Source organism: Pteronotus mesoamericanus, unplaced genomic scaffold, assembly GCF_021234165.1.
Source record: "Pteronotus mesoamericanus isolate MK-2021 breed Mesoamerican mustached bat unplaced genomic scaffold, CSHL_Meso_final scaffold_232, whole genome shotgun sequence".
In the NCBI taxonomy this organism is placed as follows: domain Eukaryota; kingdom Metazoa; phylum Chordata; class Mammalia; order Chiroptera; family Mormoopidae; genus Pteronotus; species Pteronotus mesoamericanus.
Window position 1 is genome coordinate 15,329,396 of NW_026555311.1, and position 14,090 is coordinate 15,343,485.

The following is a 14,090-nucleotide window of genomic DNA, read 5'->3' on the forward strand; positions in this document are numbered from 1 at the left end:
CCAAACAATGGTTCTAAGGTAGTTCAATGAACTCAGTGAGCTCAGAGAGAATTACAAAAAACTACAGGGAAACTTACTGCAAACTATGTCAGCATGAAAAAAGACAAAGAAACTACCAATAAGAGACAAGAGGAGATGAGGAATGCAATTTCTGAATTGAAGAACACAGTAGAAGGAATCCAAAGCAGGCTAGATGAAGCAGAGAATCGAATTAGTGAGCTGGAGGACAAGGTAGATAAAAGCTCCCAGAAAGAGCAAGAAAATGAAAAAAGTCTGAAAAAAGAATGAAGAGGCGTTTAGGGAAATGCAGGTGTTTAGGGAATGAAAGGCAGTAATATGCCTATAGTAGGGATACCAGAGTGAGAAGAGGAGGAGCAAGGGTTAGAGAACCCGTTTGAAAATGTAATGATGGAAAACTTCCTTAATTGGAGGACAGAAAAAGTCACACAAGTCCAGGAAGCACAGAGGGCCCCATTCAAGAAGAACACAATGAGGCCCACTCCAAGACACATTATCATTAAAATGGCAAATATCAAATACAAACAGAGAATCCTAAAGGCAGCAAGGGAGAAAGAGGCAGTAACATATAAGGGAACCCTGGTAGGGCTAACAGCTGACTTTTCAACAGAAACACTATAAGCCAGAAGGGAATGGCAAGAAATATTCCAAGTCATGAAAAGAAATGGCCTGTAACCAAGACTACTCTGCCCAGCTTGGCTCTCAATTAAAATAGAAGGTGAAATAAGGAGTTTCCCAGACAAAAGAAGGTTAAAAAATACACTACCACCAAACCAGTATTGCAAGATATGCTAAAGGGGCTGCTTTAAGAAGATGAAGAAAAAGAGTCTATGAATACCCAGTTCCTTTCTTGGTCACCAATACTTGATATTACCAATATTTTAAGTACTTATTAATCTGATTATGACAATGATGTGTCATTGTAATTGTTACTTTATTATTTTTTGAAACTAAATTTTTTTTTGTATATTTCTTGCCTATTTCTATTTTTTTTTTAAAAAAAAACTTTAAATGACTTTTTGGTATTCTTTAACCATTTTTTTAAATTAAACATTTGTAGAATTTTTTCCCTAAAAAAACTATTAACCTTTTTTTTAGATGTGTTGTAAAAGTTTCCTATTCTATTACTTGTCCTTTAACTTTTTTTATATGTATATCACTGTATAGTCCTAAATGTTTAATATAATCACATTGTCAATATTTTACTTTATAGTTTCTGGGTTTGAATATTTTACTTCAGGGTAAGAAAAATATTATATTGTATGTTCTCCTAAAACCCCTTAGATTTTATATATTGATTTTTAACTCACCTGAATATTTTTTGTATAATGTGTGAAATAGGGCTCTATATTTGTTTTATTTAATATGAGTGGTCCATGCACCTTATTTGTTGAATAAGCCTTATTTTCCCCATTGATTTGAAATATAAATTTAATCATATATTACATTGTTAGACAGATATTTTCATTTGGTTCTAGAATGCTCATTTTATTTCCTTCATCTATTTGATTATTTCTGTGCTGGTGTCATGTTTTAATTGCTGATATTTTATAATGGATTCAAATTTTTTAATATTTTATAATGGATTTTAACATTTAAGAAAAATAAGTAAAATCAATCTTCATTTAAAAAAAATAAAGAAGGAACTCCTACCTTTTGTGACAATATGAATGGAACTGGAGAATATTATGCTAAGTGAAATAAACCAGTCAGTGAGAGACAAATACTATATGATCTCACCTATAAGTGGAACCTAGTCAACAAAACAAACAAGCAAGGAGAATGTAACCAACAACACTGAAATAAAAGAGAAACCAACAGAATCAAGAAGGAAGGAGGGGCAGGGAAAGGGAAGTGAAGGATCAAGTCAAGGAACATGTATAAAGGACCCATGGACATAGCCAAAGTGGGAAAGGATTGAGGTGGCGGGAAAATGGAGGCAAATGTATTTGAACAATAAGAAAAAAACCTCATAAAAAACAATAAACTATTCATGGTCAGAGAAAAAAATAAAAAAATAAAATGCTTTACAAATTTACCTGTTATCCTTTGGCAGGATGCTAATCTTTGTGTTGTTCCAGTTTTAAGTACATATGATGCCAAAGTGAGTACCCTAGTGCTTTAAATTAGTTAAAAAGTCACAATATAGCCGAAAAACATCTCATTGTAATGAAAGGAGAGCTGTAAAATCATTACTGCTAATCTTTGAGAGATGCTTCAGGCTCATAGACATAATACTACAATAGAAATGATAAAAGTTTATTTTATCTAAAAAATTACTAAAATTTTACAAAGTGAGATTTTTCATGGATTCTTTCAAAATTTTGAATCGTTGCTAGGCAGTAAAGTTTCAGGATACAAAATCAACATTCAAAAATCAATAGTGTTTTTATGCACTTAGCAACAAACTATCCAAAAGAGAAATTTTGAGATGCAGAATAGGTGGAAGCTACACTCACTTCCTCCCAGGAACAGACTGGAATGACAATCATAATATAGAACAACCAACATAAATAACTAACTGTAAGACTAGCTGAAACAAGAAGTCTTACAACCAAGGATTTACAGAAGAAGCAACATCAAGACTGTTAGGAAGGGTGAAGACACAAAAAGGACTAGCCTTGTTCCCAGTGGGATATCTTAGCTGCAAAGCTTCCCACTGAAAAGCTAAGTGTTTGAACCCCATGCTGGGCTTCCCAGCTAGAGCATCAAAGCTGGGAAGAGATACCCACATAACATCTGGCTGTGAAAATCAGCTGGGATTCTGTCTGCCAGGAAGAGGTATTGGTCTGTTAGAGACACAGGCACCCTCTTAAAGGGCCAATACACAAAAACCTTATAGGCACTCACCCTGGGCTCTTCCGAGGATGGGCAGAGTGGACTAGATTTGTCTGAGGAGAAACTGTGGCTTGTGGCTCTGGCGAGAGAGCTGAGGAGACAGATGCTGGGAACCCTGTGCTGATCACTCTCCTGCACTACAGACACCATTTTTCTTGGGTAGAGCGTTCCCCTTCCTAAGGTATCAGCTTGGGGTAAAGAAATAGCCTCACCCCCTGGACTTCCTTATCACGCCATCCTGCGGTGCGCACACCCTGCTCAGGAGTCAGATGCTGAGCAAGGGTGCAGAGGTTCAGGAAGACTCAGGGGGTGTCAGTGACTGAGTTGTGTGGCTTTGAGGTGAAGGTCAGTCTCCCCACCTCTCCCAAAACTGACCAACATTCCCCCTCATGGGAGATCCACTAGCCTCACCTTCCTGAATCCCAGCAGCCCTGCCCTGCTGAGCTGTGGTTCCTGGCAGACTCTTGGACAGACTTGTGTGGCTCTAGGACGGGGGCAATTTTTCCCTCACTGAAGCAGCTGTGCAGAGCCCTTCCCTGTCCTGGACACAATTTGGTCTGTTTGGGCCTGATAAACTATGCCAATCTCCTGCTGATGACCCCCAGAGACCCCACCTTACCACAAAGGTCTGTGGATACCCGGCTTATGGGAACTTGTCATGGTGTATCCTGGAACATTTGCCAAGTGGCCTTAGACGCATGACTGGGACTGAGTTTGAATCTGTATCATTCTGGTGAATACCACTTTCTCCTACCTGGTGATTCCCTGAGTACCTACCTCATGCAAATCACATATAAAAAAATAAACGAATTGGACAATATCAAACTAAACATTTTTGCACAGCCAAGGAAACCATGAACAAATTGAAAACAACCCATTGAATGGGAGAACACATTCACTAAGCATTTATCCGATAACAGGTAAATATCCAAAATTTATAAAGAAGTTATACAACTGAACACCAAAAAACCCAAACAATCCAATTAAAAAAAATAGACAAAGGATCTGAATAGATACTTCTCCAGAGAGAACATAGAGATTTCCAATAGACAAATGAAAATATGTTCAACATCAGTAGTCATCAGAGAAATGCAAATTAAAACCAAAATGAGGTATCGCCTCACACCTGTCAGAATGGCTATCATCAATAAATCAACAAACAACTATTCGTGAGGGTGTGGAGACAACGGAACTCTCGTGCACTGTTGGTGGGAATGCAGGTTGATGCAGCCACTGTGGAAAACAGTACTGAGTTTCCTCAAAAAATTAAAAATGTAACTGCCTTATGACGCAGTCATTCTACTACTGGGAATACATTTGAAGAAACCCAAGACATTTGAAAGAATATATGTACTTCTATCTTCATTACAGCACTAATTACAATAGCCAAGGTTTGGAAGGAGCCCAAGTGCCCATAAACAGATGAGTAGATTAAAAAAACTGTGGTATATTTATACAATGAAATACTACTTGGCCATAAAAATGAAGGAAATTGTTTGTGACAGCATAGATGGACCTGGAGGTTGTTAGGCTAAGTGAAATAAGTCAGTTTACTCATAAGTGTAATTTTTTTTCTTTTCAATTTGAATCTATTTTGAAACTTTAGACTCTTCAGTGATGTTTTTAATTCTCATTAATCTGCATTTTTAACTCTCTTGATATGATTTTTTAAAACTAAATATTCACTTTTACAGTTAATACTGAATAAGTTGAAATAAGTAAAGCCAATGAAATTTTAAAAAATCAGTATTTGCCTTTTATTCAGATTAAATTTACTATAAGATCAAAGTGAAAATTACAGTTAAAAAGTTAGACTTCTGTGTATAGGTAATATTAAAATGAATTTTTATATAAATTGTACCATCATTGTATGATAATATTAATAACAACTTACCAAAACAGTGTCATCAACTAGGTTTTAAAATGTAATCAATAAATCAAAGAGGTGGCACTGCTTGCTGAAATAAAATCCTACCCAGTGCACAGTGCCAAGAGTTGATATCAACTGTTTTCAATGGTGAAATAACTGGTACAAGATTAGCAGAAATTAGTTTAAAGAAAGTAGATATTCAGTGCTAGTTAAATTAATATAGTTTTGAAGGTCTAGGTAATCATAGGAATTAGATTAATTTGATGACAGCTGTTCAGAAATGGATTTTTTTTCCTGAGAAATCAGTGGACAGAATCTTATAAATTGGGTCAAAGTTAGCATCAAGTTCTCTGAGATTTTTTTTTGTAGCTATTTTGACATGTTTTCTTGACATGTCAGAGATCTCATAATTGTTAAATAAATGTTTTTTTAATAAATCATTTCTTCCTCTTAAGGAATTTTAGGCTTATATTGTGTTTCTTAAGTGAATCATTGTTGTGCAACCTTAGAATCCATTCTGAAGTATGTCATAAGTAATTTGTTAGTAATATAAAGCTTTTAAGTTTGGGAATATTTACTCCATTTTAGTTACTCCTATCATAATATTATAAATACTAGGAAAAAACAATGAAAATCCCTGCGGGTACTCATAGGAATGCATATGTATATGTTATAGTTTATGTATGTAGGGAGAAAGATGGAGATCTTCTTTAAAGGGAGATGAGTTGCTCTACTAATTATTCATAATTTACATTTTTCTCTTTTAACTTTGTCTCTAGATGGATATAGAAACTCCTTTTTTGGTATTGTGTCTTTTTTTTTGTCATGAAACACTTGCAATTAAAAGTGTTGGGTGAGACTCTGCTTACCCAAGAAGCAACATAGTTTAGTCGCAGAGTGTTTGGTTGTTGAATCCCTTCTGCAAATGAAAATACTCTTCAAGCATGTGGGTATGTGTGATACATCTAATAAAAGTCCAAATTATTGATCTCAGAATCAAAATCATGTCAAATTTATGCAATAATGGAATTAATTTTATAATTTTCATTCAAATAAAAATATTAGAAAGTTTACTTCTTACTTATTTAAAATTTACATGTGTGGATATGCTGCCATTTTGAGGAAGACAGTTTAATTTTCAACATTTTACATAAAAGTTTTACATAAAAATATTTAAAAATTCAGACTTCTCTTTTTATACGAAATATAGAGCACACATGCACAACCTCCTTTCTTTTACAATTCCCAATGAAAGTATTAAAAATTTACAATATAAGCATTAGTTGAATATAAAAGGACAAAGAGATTGAAAATGTGACTAATGGAAGCTAAACATAAGCCAAACGTCTGTTTATTAGGCCTTGCCGAAGCAGAATGCCGACATAGTAGTTGGGAGTGTTTGAGTAAAATCATTGTATCCTGAGCTGAATAAAGACATAAACCTTCAATTAGAAGATCTCAATAAAATACCAAGGAGAATGAACTTTAAAGACACAGTTTTTCACATTCTGTTGCATTCAGAAGACTGGAAATAAAGAAAATACCCTGGAAACTTCTAGGGAGAAAGTAACTGGGTTACTTACAAAGGGATGAAGAACGTCCTGGTATCAATATTTTCCCAGCAGCATTCATATACCAGAGCTATGAGATGATGGAATGATATCTTCTCAAATTTCTGAGAGAACATAACTTTGGATGTAGAATTCTGCCTCTATCCAAAATTTTAATTAACTGAATCAAGAAAATAATTTTCTGACATGAAGGAGCTCAGAAAATTTAGTACCTCTATATCCACAAAGGTGAAGATGTTCCAGCAAAATGAAAAAATGAGAAACAAGAAAAAGTGTCATAAACCTAGAGAAGAGTAGAAAGTGAGAATTTCCTAGGTGAAGTGAAGAAAAGTAAAAACAAATGATGATGGCATTTTTTTGTTCATGCTTTAGACATTCTTCAGGAGTTAGAGGCTTGGTGACAGAATTTCACTTCTCTATGTGTTTGGCCACCACTTTTTGGTTCCAAAGGGAATAATCATGATATGTTAGTCCTATTTTAATATTATTGATTGATTTTAAATCGATCTATACAATTTGCAGGTGACTTAATTGTAATATAAAAACATAAATATTAGAAACCTTAATGTCAGTAATAAAATAATAAAACCAAGAGGTAAAAGTTTGCAAGGCAGTAACATGTTTCAAATTTTTTATTTCATTATACAGAGTCAACAGATGTCAAAAAATTAAGAAATTACAGTGCAAGACTTTATATTACATTTATAATGGTAAATATAAAGAAACCCTAAAAACCCCAATTATTGTTAAATGAAATTAAAATTAATCTTTGAACAACAACATTTTGGACTGCATGGACCCATGTGTACCCACATTTTTTAAAAGTAACTACCTTTTTGATTCCCAGTGGGAGTGCATTGACATAGAGATCCCACCGAATGCGTTGATACCATTCCATATTGAGAACCTGAGCATTGGTGACTTCGGGTGTCTGCAGAGGTCCTGGAACTAGTTCTCTGCAGTTACCAAGAGAGAACTAGGTGTCCGGAGAAGCAAAGTTATATACAGATATTCAATGGCAGGAACGGGTCAGCATCCCTAACCTCCATGTTGTTTATGGATCAACGGTATTTCTGAGAATGAAACCAGGAAGAGATCAAGGAAGACGCTTGTATATTTTCTACTTGAATACGATTTAATTTTTATTTATGATGTTAAGATATTTTTAAAATAAAAATAGTACTCATGATTAATTCTAGATCAAATATAAACAAAACATGTTCATGAATGCTTGTTAGAATTAGGAAGAAGGAGTACACAAGCTAGAGACTAAATTAAGAAAGGACCAAGAGTGGCCAGTAGAGAAACTAACTCTCTACTTCAGTAGTTGAAGCTAACTCTCAACCTGGGAGCATTTGAGAAACCAAGTGACTTTGATTTTTTTAAATAAACTCAGAGGCCTCCAGGGAATGAAACAAATCCTAAGATTCTCTCATAGTGGATATTCTCAAAGAAGTTTCATTAATACAGTTAAAATCCAAAGGGCAACATGCATATTAAGAGTGAAATGCTTGTATCTCAGGACCTCAAAAGAAAGATTACTTGGCCCTGGGACACAGACCCTTGGGACCCTGAATATAGTAAAAATATGTTAGAAATCAATTTCAGCTGAACTATTCCATAACAATCAAAGTTATTCTGACTAAGAACTATAGTCTGTTACTCTCAATCTTTCTTTCCTTATAATTTCTTACCAGAATATTCATACAAAGTTCTTAGATTTCTGCATAGTTTTTATTTTGTTGGTTGGCTAGTTTGCATGTTGGCATCTTGTCATTCACATAACCATTGGTGGAGGACAGCACACTAAAATGAATTCTTTATTGCAGGACTATGAATGTAAGTAAAGGACTTTAGGTAAATGATTTCCGACACATGGGAGAACGAATTGGTCATAGTGCACTTACATACTTCTTATACTTCTGTTACATTTTAAAGTTTCTATACATTTTTCATTTCATTGTCTAACCTCATTAGTTCAAAAACAAGTGCAGCTGGATGCAATCTTCGTCTTAGTACAGAAGGAACGCTGAAGGCCACCGCTGAGCAAGGTGCACTGCGGTAAGTCAGGTTCTAGTAGCCTGCTTTTTGACTTGGTGTGATTTTGCCTGTCAGTACTTACACATGGTAAGAAGATTGCAATTCTGCAGTTTTACATGCCATGTTTGATTGCTCTACACAAATCTCAGAAGTAAATAATCACTTTAAAAGGAAATAATTTTATTTTTACCCTTTGGTTGATAAAAATTTTTATACCTTCATGTCTTTTGAGAATGAGGTCTGTCCTTTCTTTGAAGGTGTCATGATCTGACTGTGGGTGGTGGGCACGCAATGCATTATACAGATCTCGTATCATAGAAATGTACCCTTGACACCTACAGAAGCTTGTTAACCAGTGTCACCCTATCAAATTTAATAAAAGAAAACAAAAGTTCATTTTAACAGTTAAAAGTTCAAATAAACAGTTAACTGCAAATAAAACAAAATGAACAACAGCAAAATGACTCATATTCAACATAATCTTTGAAACTTAAATTATGCTACATTTGTGGCATCCATCCCAATCTGATTCTCACATTTTATATCAGCCAGTCATTGTTTTGTAGCTTCTGTGGGGAGTAAAAGAGAGAAAAGAATGTTAAAAGTGATGTGGAATTGAGCAGTCAAGATCTTAACTCCGTCATTTAACTCTTTGATGCCATCTTGAGTGCATGTGCAACCCTACAAGTGGTATCATGATGGCATTAATACCATTAAAACCTCTTTATAATAAGTTTATGACTAATGAAACATAACATTTAGAACTTGATTTCAAATGTCTAGTTATCTTTTTTAACTTTTGAATATTTTTTCTTTTAATTAATTAATTAATTTTTTCAAATACATTTGTCTCTGCCTTCCCCCCACCACTTTCCCTTGCCCCCTTCCTCTCTCTCTCCCTCCCTCAGCTCTTCCCCTTTGGTTTTGTCCATGAGTCCTTGCTAGATGTTCCTTGACTTTCTCCACTTAGATGCACATATTCATGTGGAGTAAACCTTGTTTCAGTAAATTTAAATGTTTAAAAATTCATATCTCTTTTCAAAATTATCTCCACTGATGCAAGCTGCAATGTTGGATTCATTTACCGAAATCTGATCTCACCGATATGGTTAACACACATAATTTGAGCAATTCAGAATATTAAATTTTTGAGTATCTGGTCATCATTATTATACAAAAGTATGTAAAATGGTCTTTCTGTTGGTATTTTGAAAGGATAAACAATAGTTCTATTGTATTATAACAAATGTCTAGGGGAAAAGACATTTTTTTCTATCACAAACATTTAAAAAGTAGTTACTAAGTAACATTACATTAGCAGCACTATTTTAAGTGTACAGGGAACATATTTGGAAAACTCTTACAAATGCATGTAAGTTTAAATGATGTTGGTAGAAAATAGAGAAGAAAAAAGAAAGAAGGCTAGAAATGTGAGAAGAATGAAGTGAGATAATGGGAAGAGGTCTCATTTTGTGAAGTTTGAGAGGGTGCAGAGTAACATTAAAATACTAACGCAGAAGCATGTTGGAATAACTGCAACTAGGTTCGGTTGCTACTGTGGTGAGGAACTGCTGCTTCTCCTTTGAAGAAGCAGATCCACAGGAAGAAATCTGTTTTTCTACCATCTTTAGCACCTGTTGTTGGCCAAACCCAAGAGAAAGCCACCTGACAAAGCACAAATATGGGTTGCAGATTCCCAGATTTAGGATTGGGACAATAATAGCTTAAAATCTGGTACATACCACCTCTTTGACTACTTAGTATGCATATGCATTTTTCTATTTAGAGTTGAACTTCCACATAGCTCTTGAAACAACTGTATAATTCTGCCACATACAACTAACCTTTGTATAACAAAGGTTTTTATATTCTACAACATAAGACGAGTTTTCAACAGTGATTATCTTCATCTCTGGGAAAATTAGTCATAGGCCATTTAAATATTTTGTTATCTAAATACAACTAAACATTATTTAGTTTTTAATTGTTACCTAAATAGAAAATCATACATTGTTAATGTCTTATAAAACTTTAAAAAATAAAAAGGAGAAGGAGAAGAAGGAAGATGAGAATAGTTCACACACACAAGTGCATGTGGAAATTTATCTGAATAGTTTCCACTGTACTTATTTCTTACTCGTCTATAGCTTAGATGATATTTCTCACCTCTTTCTTCCATCATCCTCTTCACGTTTCCTTTGCCCTCAGCCTGCATGTCGGCTGTTTAGGGTTCTTAAAGGCTGCTCTTTTATCCTATGGGCAATGCCTTCAATACATTTTTCAAAGATGGTGGTAGTTATGAAATATTTAATGCTCTAAAATGACATGAAATGTTTCTCAAATTGATATATAGTCTAAAAGAAACACTTGCCATTGTCTACCTAAAATTGAAGGAATGGTTTCCTCTTCTGCATTGTACCTTGCGCTTCACCTAGCTGTGATGTTTTTGTGCCTAGTATTTTTCTACTTTTTATATCAATATAGCTAATTAAATATTTTTACTTGAATATGAATATACTTTTTAAATCTTAAATTTATTAATTTTACAATGTATATTATTTAATTTTTCATCATGTTTTGATTTTTTTTGGTGAGATAAATCACAATCTCATGTAAAAGTGGAAAACAGTATGAAAGTCATTAATTGGTTGCCAGTGTTGAAATTGTGTCCAGACTTTTCCAATTTTTCCTATTTCCAAAATCCTTTCCTGACCTAGCACTTTATTTTCCTGGTGACCTACTCCATCCATACTTTCTTTACGTTAGTTCAGTGTGCTAATATTTTAAGAGTGATGGTGAGTCACCATTACAATGTTTTTTATTGGGCTTCAGAGAATGCTAAGATTAGTTGTGCTTGCTTTAAATAAATTTCTAGGAGTATATGATGAGCATCAATTTAACTTGAGATAAGAATTTGCTCCCAGATAAAGATTACTTTGAAAACAACTCTATAGAGGATAGTATTCTTGCTTGTTGTTATCAAGTATTGTGTATCTCCACTTCAGATAAATATTTTCAAAGAACTGATTATCTTGTATATGTAGTCCAGCTCTCATAATTTATAAATTTTAAAGATTATATTTTTAATACCTATTCTAAGTGTACATTTTTTATTTGAGGTTGAACATTCTCAGGATTTGCATTTATAATTTTGTGTTATTTTTGATTAAAATAAACACTCAAAGTCAGGAATCAACATTATTGTAAATGTTAAAACATGTCTTCAACTTGCTCATTTGAATTTTCTTATTAAATTTAAAATATTCACACTTAAATTCAAATTTAGCATGAGATTATATAGAAAAATTTGGGTTTTATGGATGCACTAAAGTTTTAAAATTGGTAACCTGCTGATTCTGCATGATATTGGTTACTTTTAAAACATGATGATACCCCTATATTGAAAGAGGATTATTATTATGTAATCCATCATATATAGGTATATGGTCCAATATTAATGACTCTTGGGAATATTAAACATTTGGAATTATCTATTATCATGCACTGTAATCTTAACTGAGAGTTTAAAGCTGCAATCCCATTATTACATCATTACATGGTAAAAGCTTTCTGAAGTTCATGGACACTATTTAATAGTGGAATTTCTATTCTATGTTTATTGTTCTTGCTGTCTTTATTTTAGTTTTCTACTTTTTTGAGGTTTAATTTGGTGTTTTTTTCTAGGTTCTTAATTAGACACTTAGATATTTTATGTTGGCTATTCTTGTCCTCCATAAATTTCCCTGTAGGCCCTATGTTAGCTGCATTCCACACATTTTGACAAATCATATTTTCATTAGCACATGCTATAAAATATTTTATAATTTTCATTGTAATTTGTTCTTTGACCCTAAGGATTTTTAGAATTGTATTGCTTAATTTCCACACTTATGGATTTACTACTTAGTTTATTTTTCTCAGATTCCTTGCTTATTTCACTGTGGTCAAAATATAATCTATATGACTTAAATACTGAAAAAAATTATTGTAACCTGTGTTATAGACTATCATCTGGCATACTTCAGTAAATGTTTCATGTATTCTTGGAAAGAATGTTCCTTCTACATTTGTTGGGTACAGCACTCTAAATATCTCCACCAACTAAAAATTATTAATTGTGCTATTGACATCTTCCATACTTTTAAATTAAGTTTTATCTGCTTGTTCTATACCTGCTTGTTTAAAACAAAGACAATTACTTTAAAATCCTGACCTTGCAATGTGAATTTATTTATTTTTCTTTTAAGTAGTAGCTGTTTTTGCAAAATCAAAACAAAATGAGAGAGTTTAATGATTATTTTTAACTCTTGATCTATTCTTTAAAAACAATTCCTTTCTTCTCTCCCATTTCCCATTACACAAATAATTGAATTTTTATAAGTGGAAAAATGGAGTTCAATTATAAGGAGTGCCAACCTTTGCTCACCATTTCCTTCATGTCCCATGTCTTTCCTAAACTTTAAAATTCCATTTTTCTGCATTTGGTAAATACATAATGCCATCATTGCACTTCAATTGTTTGCAATTTAATAATTAAAGAATTTAAATTACAGAGTAGACAGTCTCATAAAAAACTAAGTGCCTTGCCAAGGAGATTTTAAGTAAGGGACAAATGGTGGTTTCCTCGGATGCTGTGGAAGTTTACTTTCTATGCCAACATTCCAGATATTGGTGCTTTGCACATATTTTGAGCATTAGAATACCATACCATTGACACTTAGGCCAAGAACATTCACAAAGATTTCATAATTAAACATTCAATCTTGGAAAAGAAAAATATAGAATTTTAAGGTTTAGAATGAAGAATTTTTAAAAAGTTTTTATCTCCTGTAGTAGTTTCAATAATTCTGTAATTGAAACAACTTATTGGTCTGTTGAAATGTTTTTATTTATAAGATAAATATATAAATAAGGAAATTTTTGAAGGTAAAATAGAAAAAGCAAAAGAAGTTTATAAAGTCCTACAAATAATAGTATCAACTGTTAATGTTTTAGTGAATTTTTTTCACTGTAACAATAGTGAAAATACCTTTTGTGTATTTTGTTTTCTTCAACAAGACTGAATTATAAATATTTTGTGACATAGAGCATTTTGACTATTATTATTTAGTAACTATAAAATAACAGATTCTCTCATTTACTATGAGTAATGCATTACTAAAGATGTCCTATAATTCAATTCTCTTAAATAATTTTCACAAAGGAATGCATATAAATTTATGGGTATATTTATGTTCAGTGATCATCTACTGTAACTTAGGAACAGATTAGTGGTATTGATTTTGTAGCCATATCATCTACAAGTTTTTTATTTTTTAATTTCCATCATCCCTACCTAGCTATATAATGCTTTTTGAAGGCAAACATCTGCAGCATCTGTCCTTGTTTACTTTTGACACCATTACTTGTAATTTTTCTCTTGTTTTCCAGATATGCTCTGAGTTACATAGGCATTCGTAAATGGTAGTTGACACTTGTGCTTCATTAGAATGTTATAAGTTTCATTAATTCCAGCCGTAAAATTGTATATTAATTTTATGTCACTTGATTTAGGTTATGATAATTTGCATAATTGAATCTCTCCTGTAACAGTGATTGGTTCAGGTGAGAATAGGAACTGTGCTGGCCCAGAGAATGCCTAAGATTGTGTTTTATGGTTGAAGAAAAAGCAGCTTTCTCTTCTTCTGTTTTACATTACAGATGGATATAAGTCAGCAGTCTTTATTCCATTATGAAGAAAGACTGCCTGCTGA

General features: G+C 33.1%; 1 protein-coding gene across 1 annotated transcript in view; it reads left to right on the forward strand.

Annotated features, from left to right (window-relative positions):
• The window catches only part of STPG2 (sperm tail PG-rich repeat containing 2), a 119,004-nt gene extending 105,200 nt beyond the window's left edge, over positions 1–13,804 (forward strand). The window contains exons 8-10 of the mRNA XM_054591573.1: positions 7,145–7,236; positions 8,275–8,358; positions 13,768–13,804. Coding sequence (XP_054447548.1) covers positions 7,145–7,236; positions 8,275–8,358; positions 13,768–13,804 — 213 coding nt within the window. The remainder of the gene's footprint in view (positions 1–7,144; positions 7,237–8,274; positions 8,359–13,767) is intronic.
• The last annotated feature ends 286 nt before the right edge of the window (positions 13,805–14,090 follow it).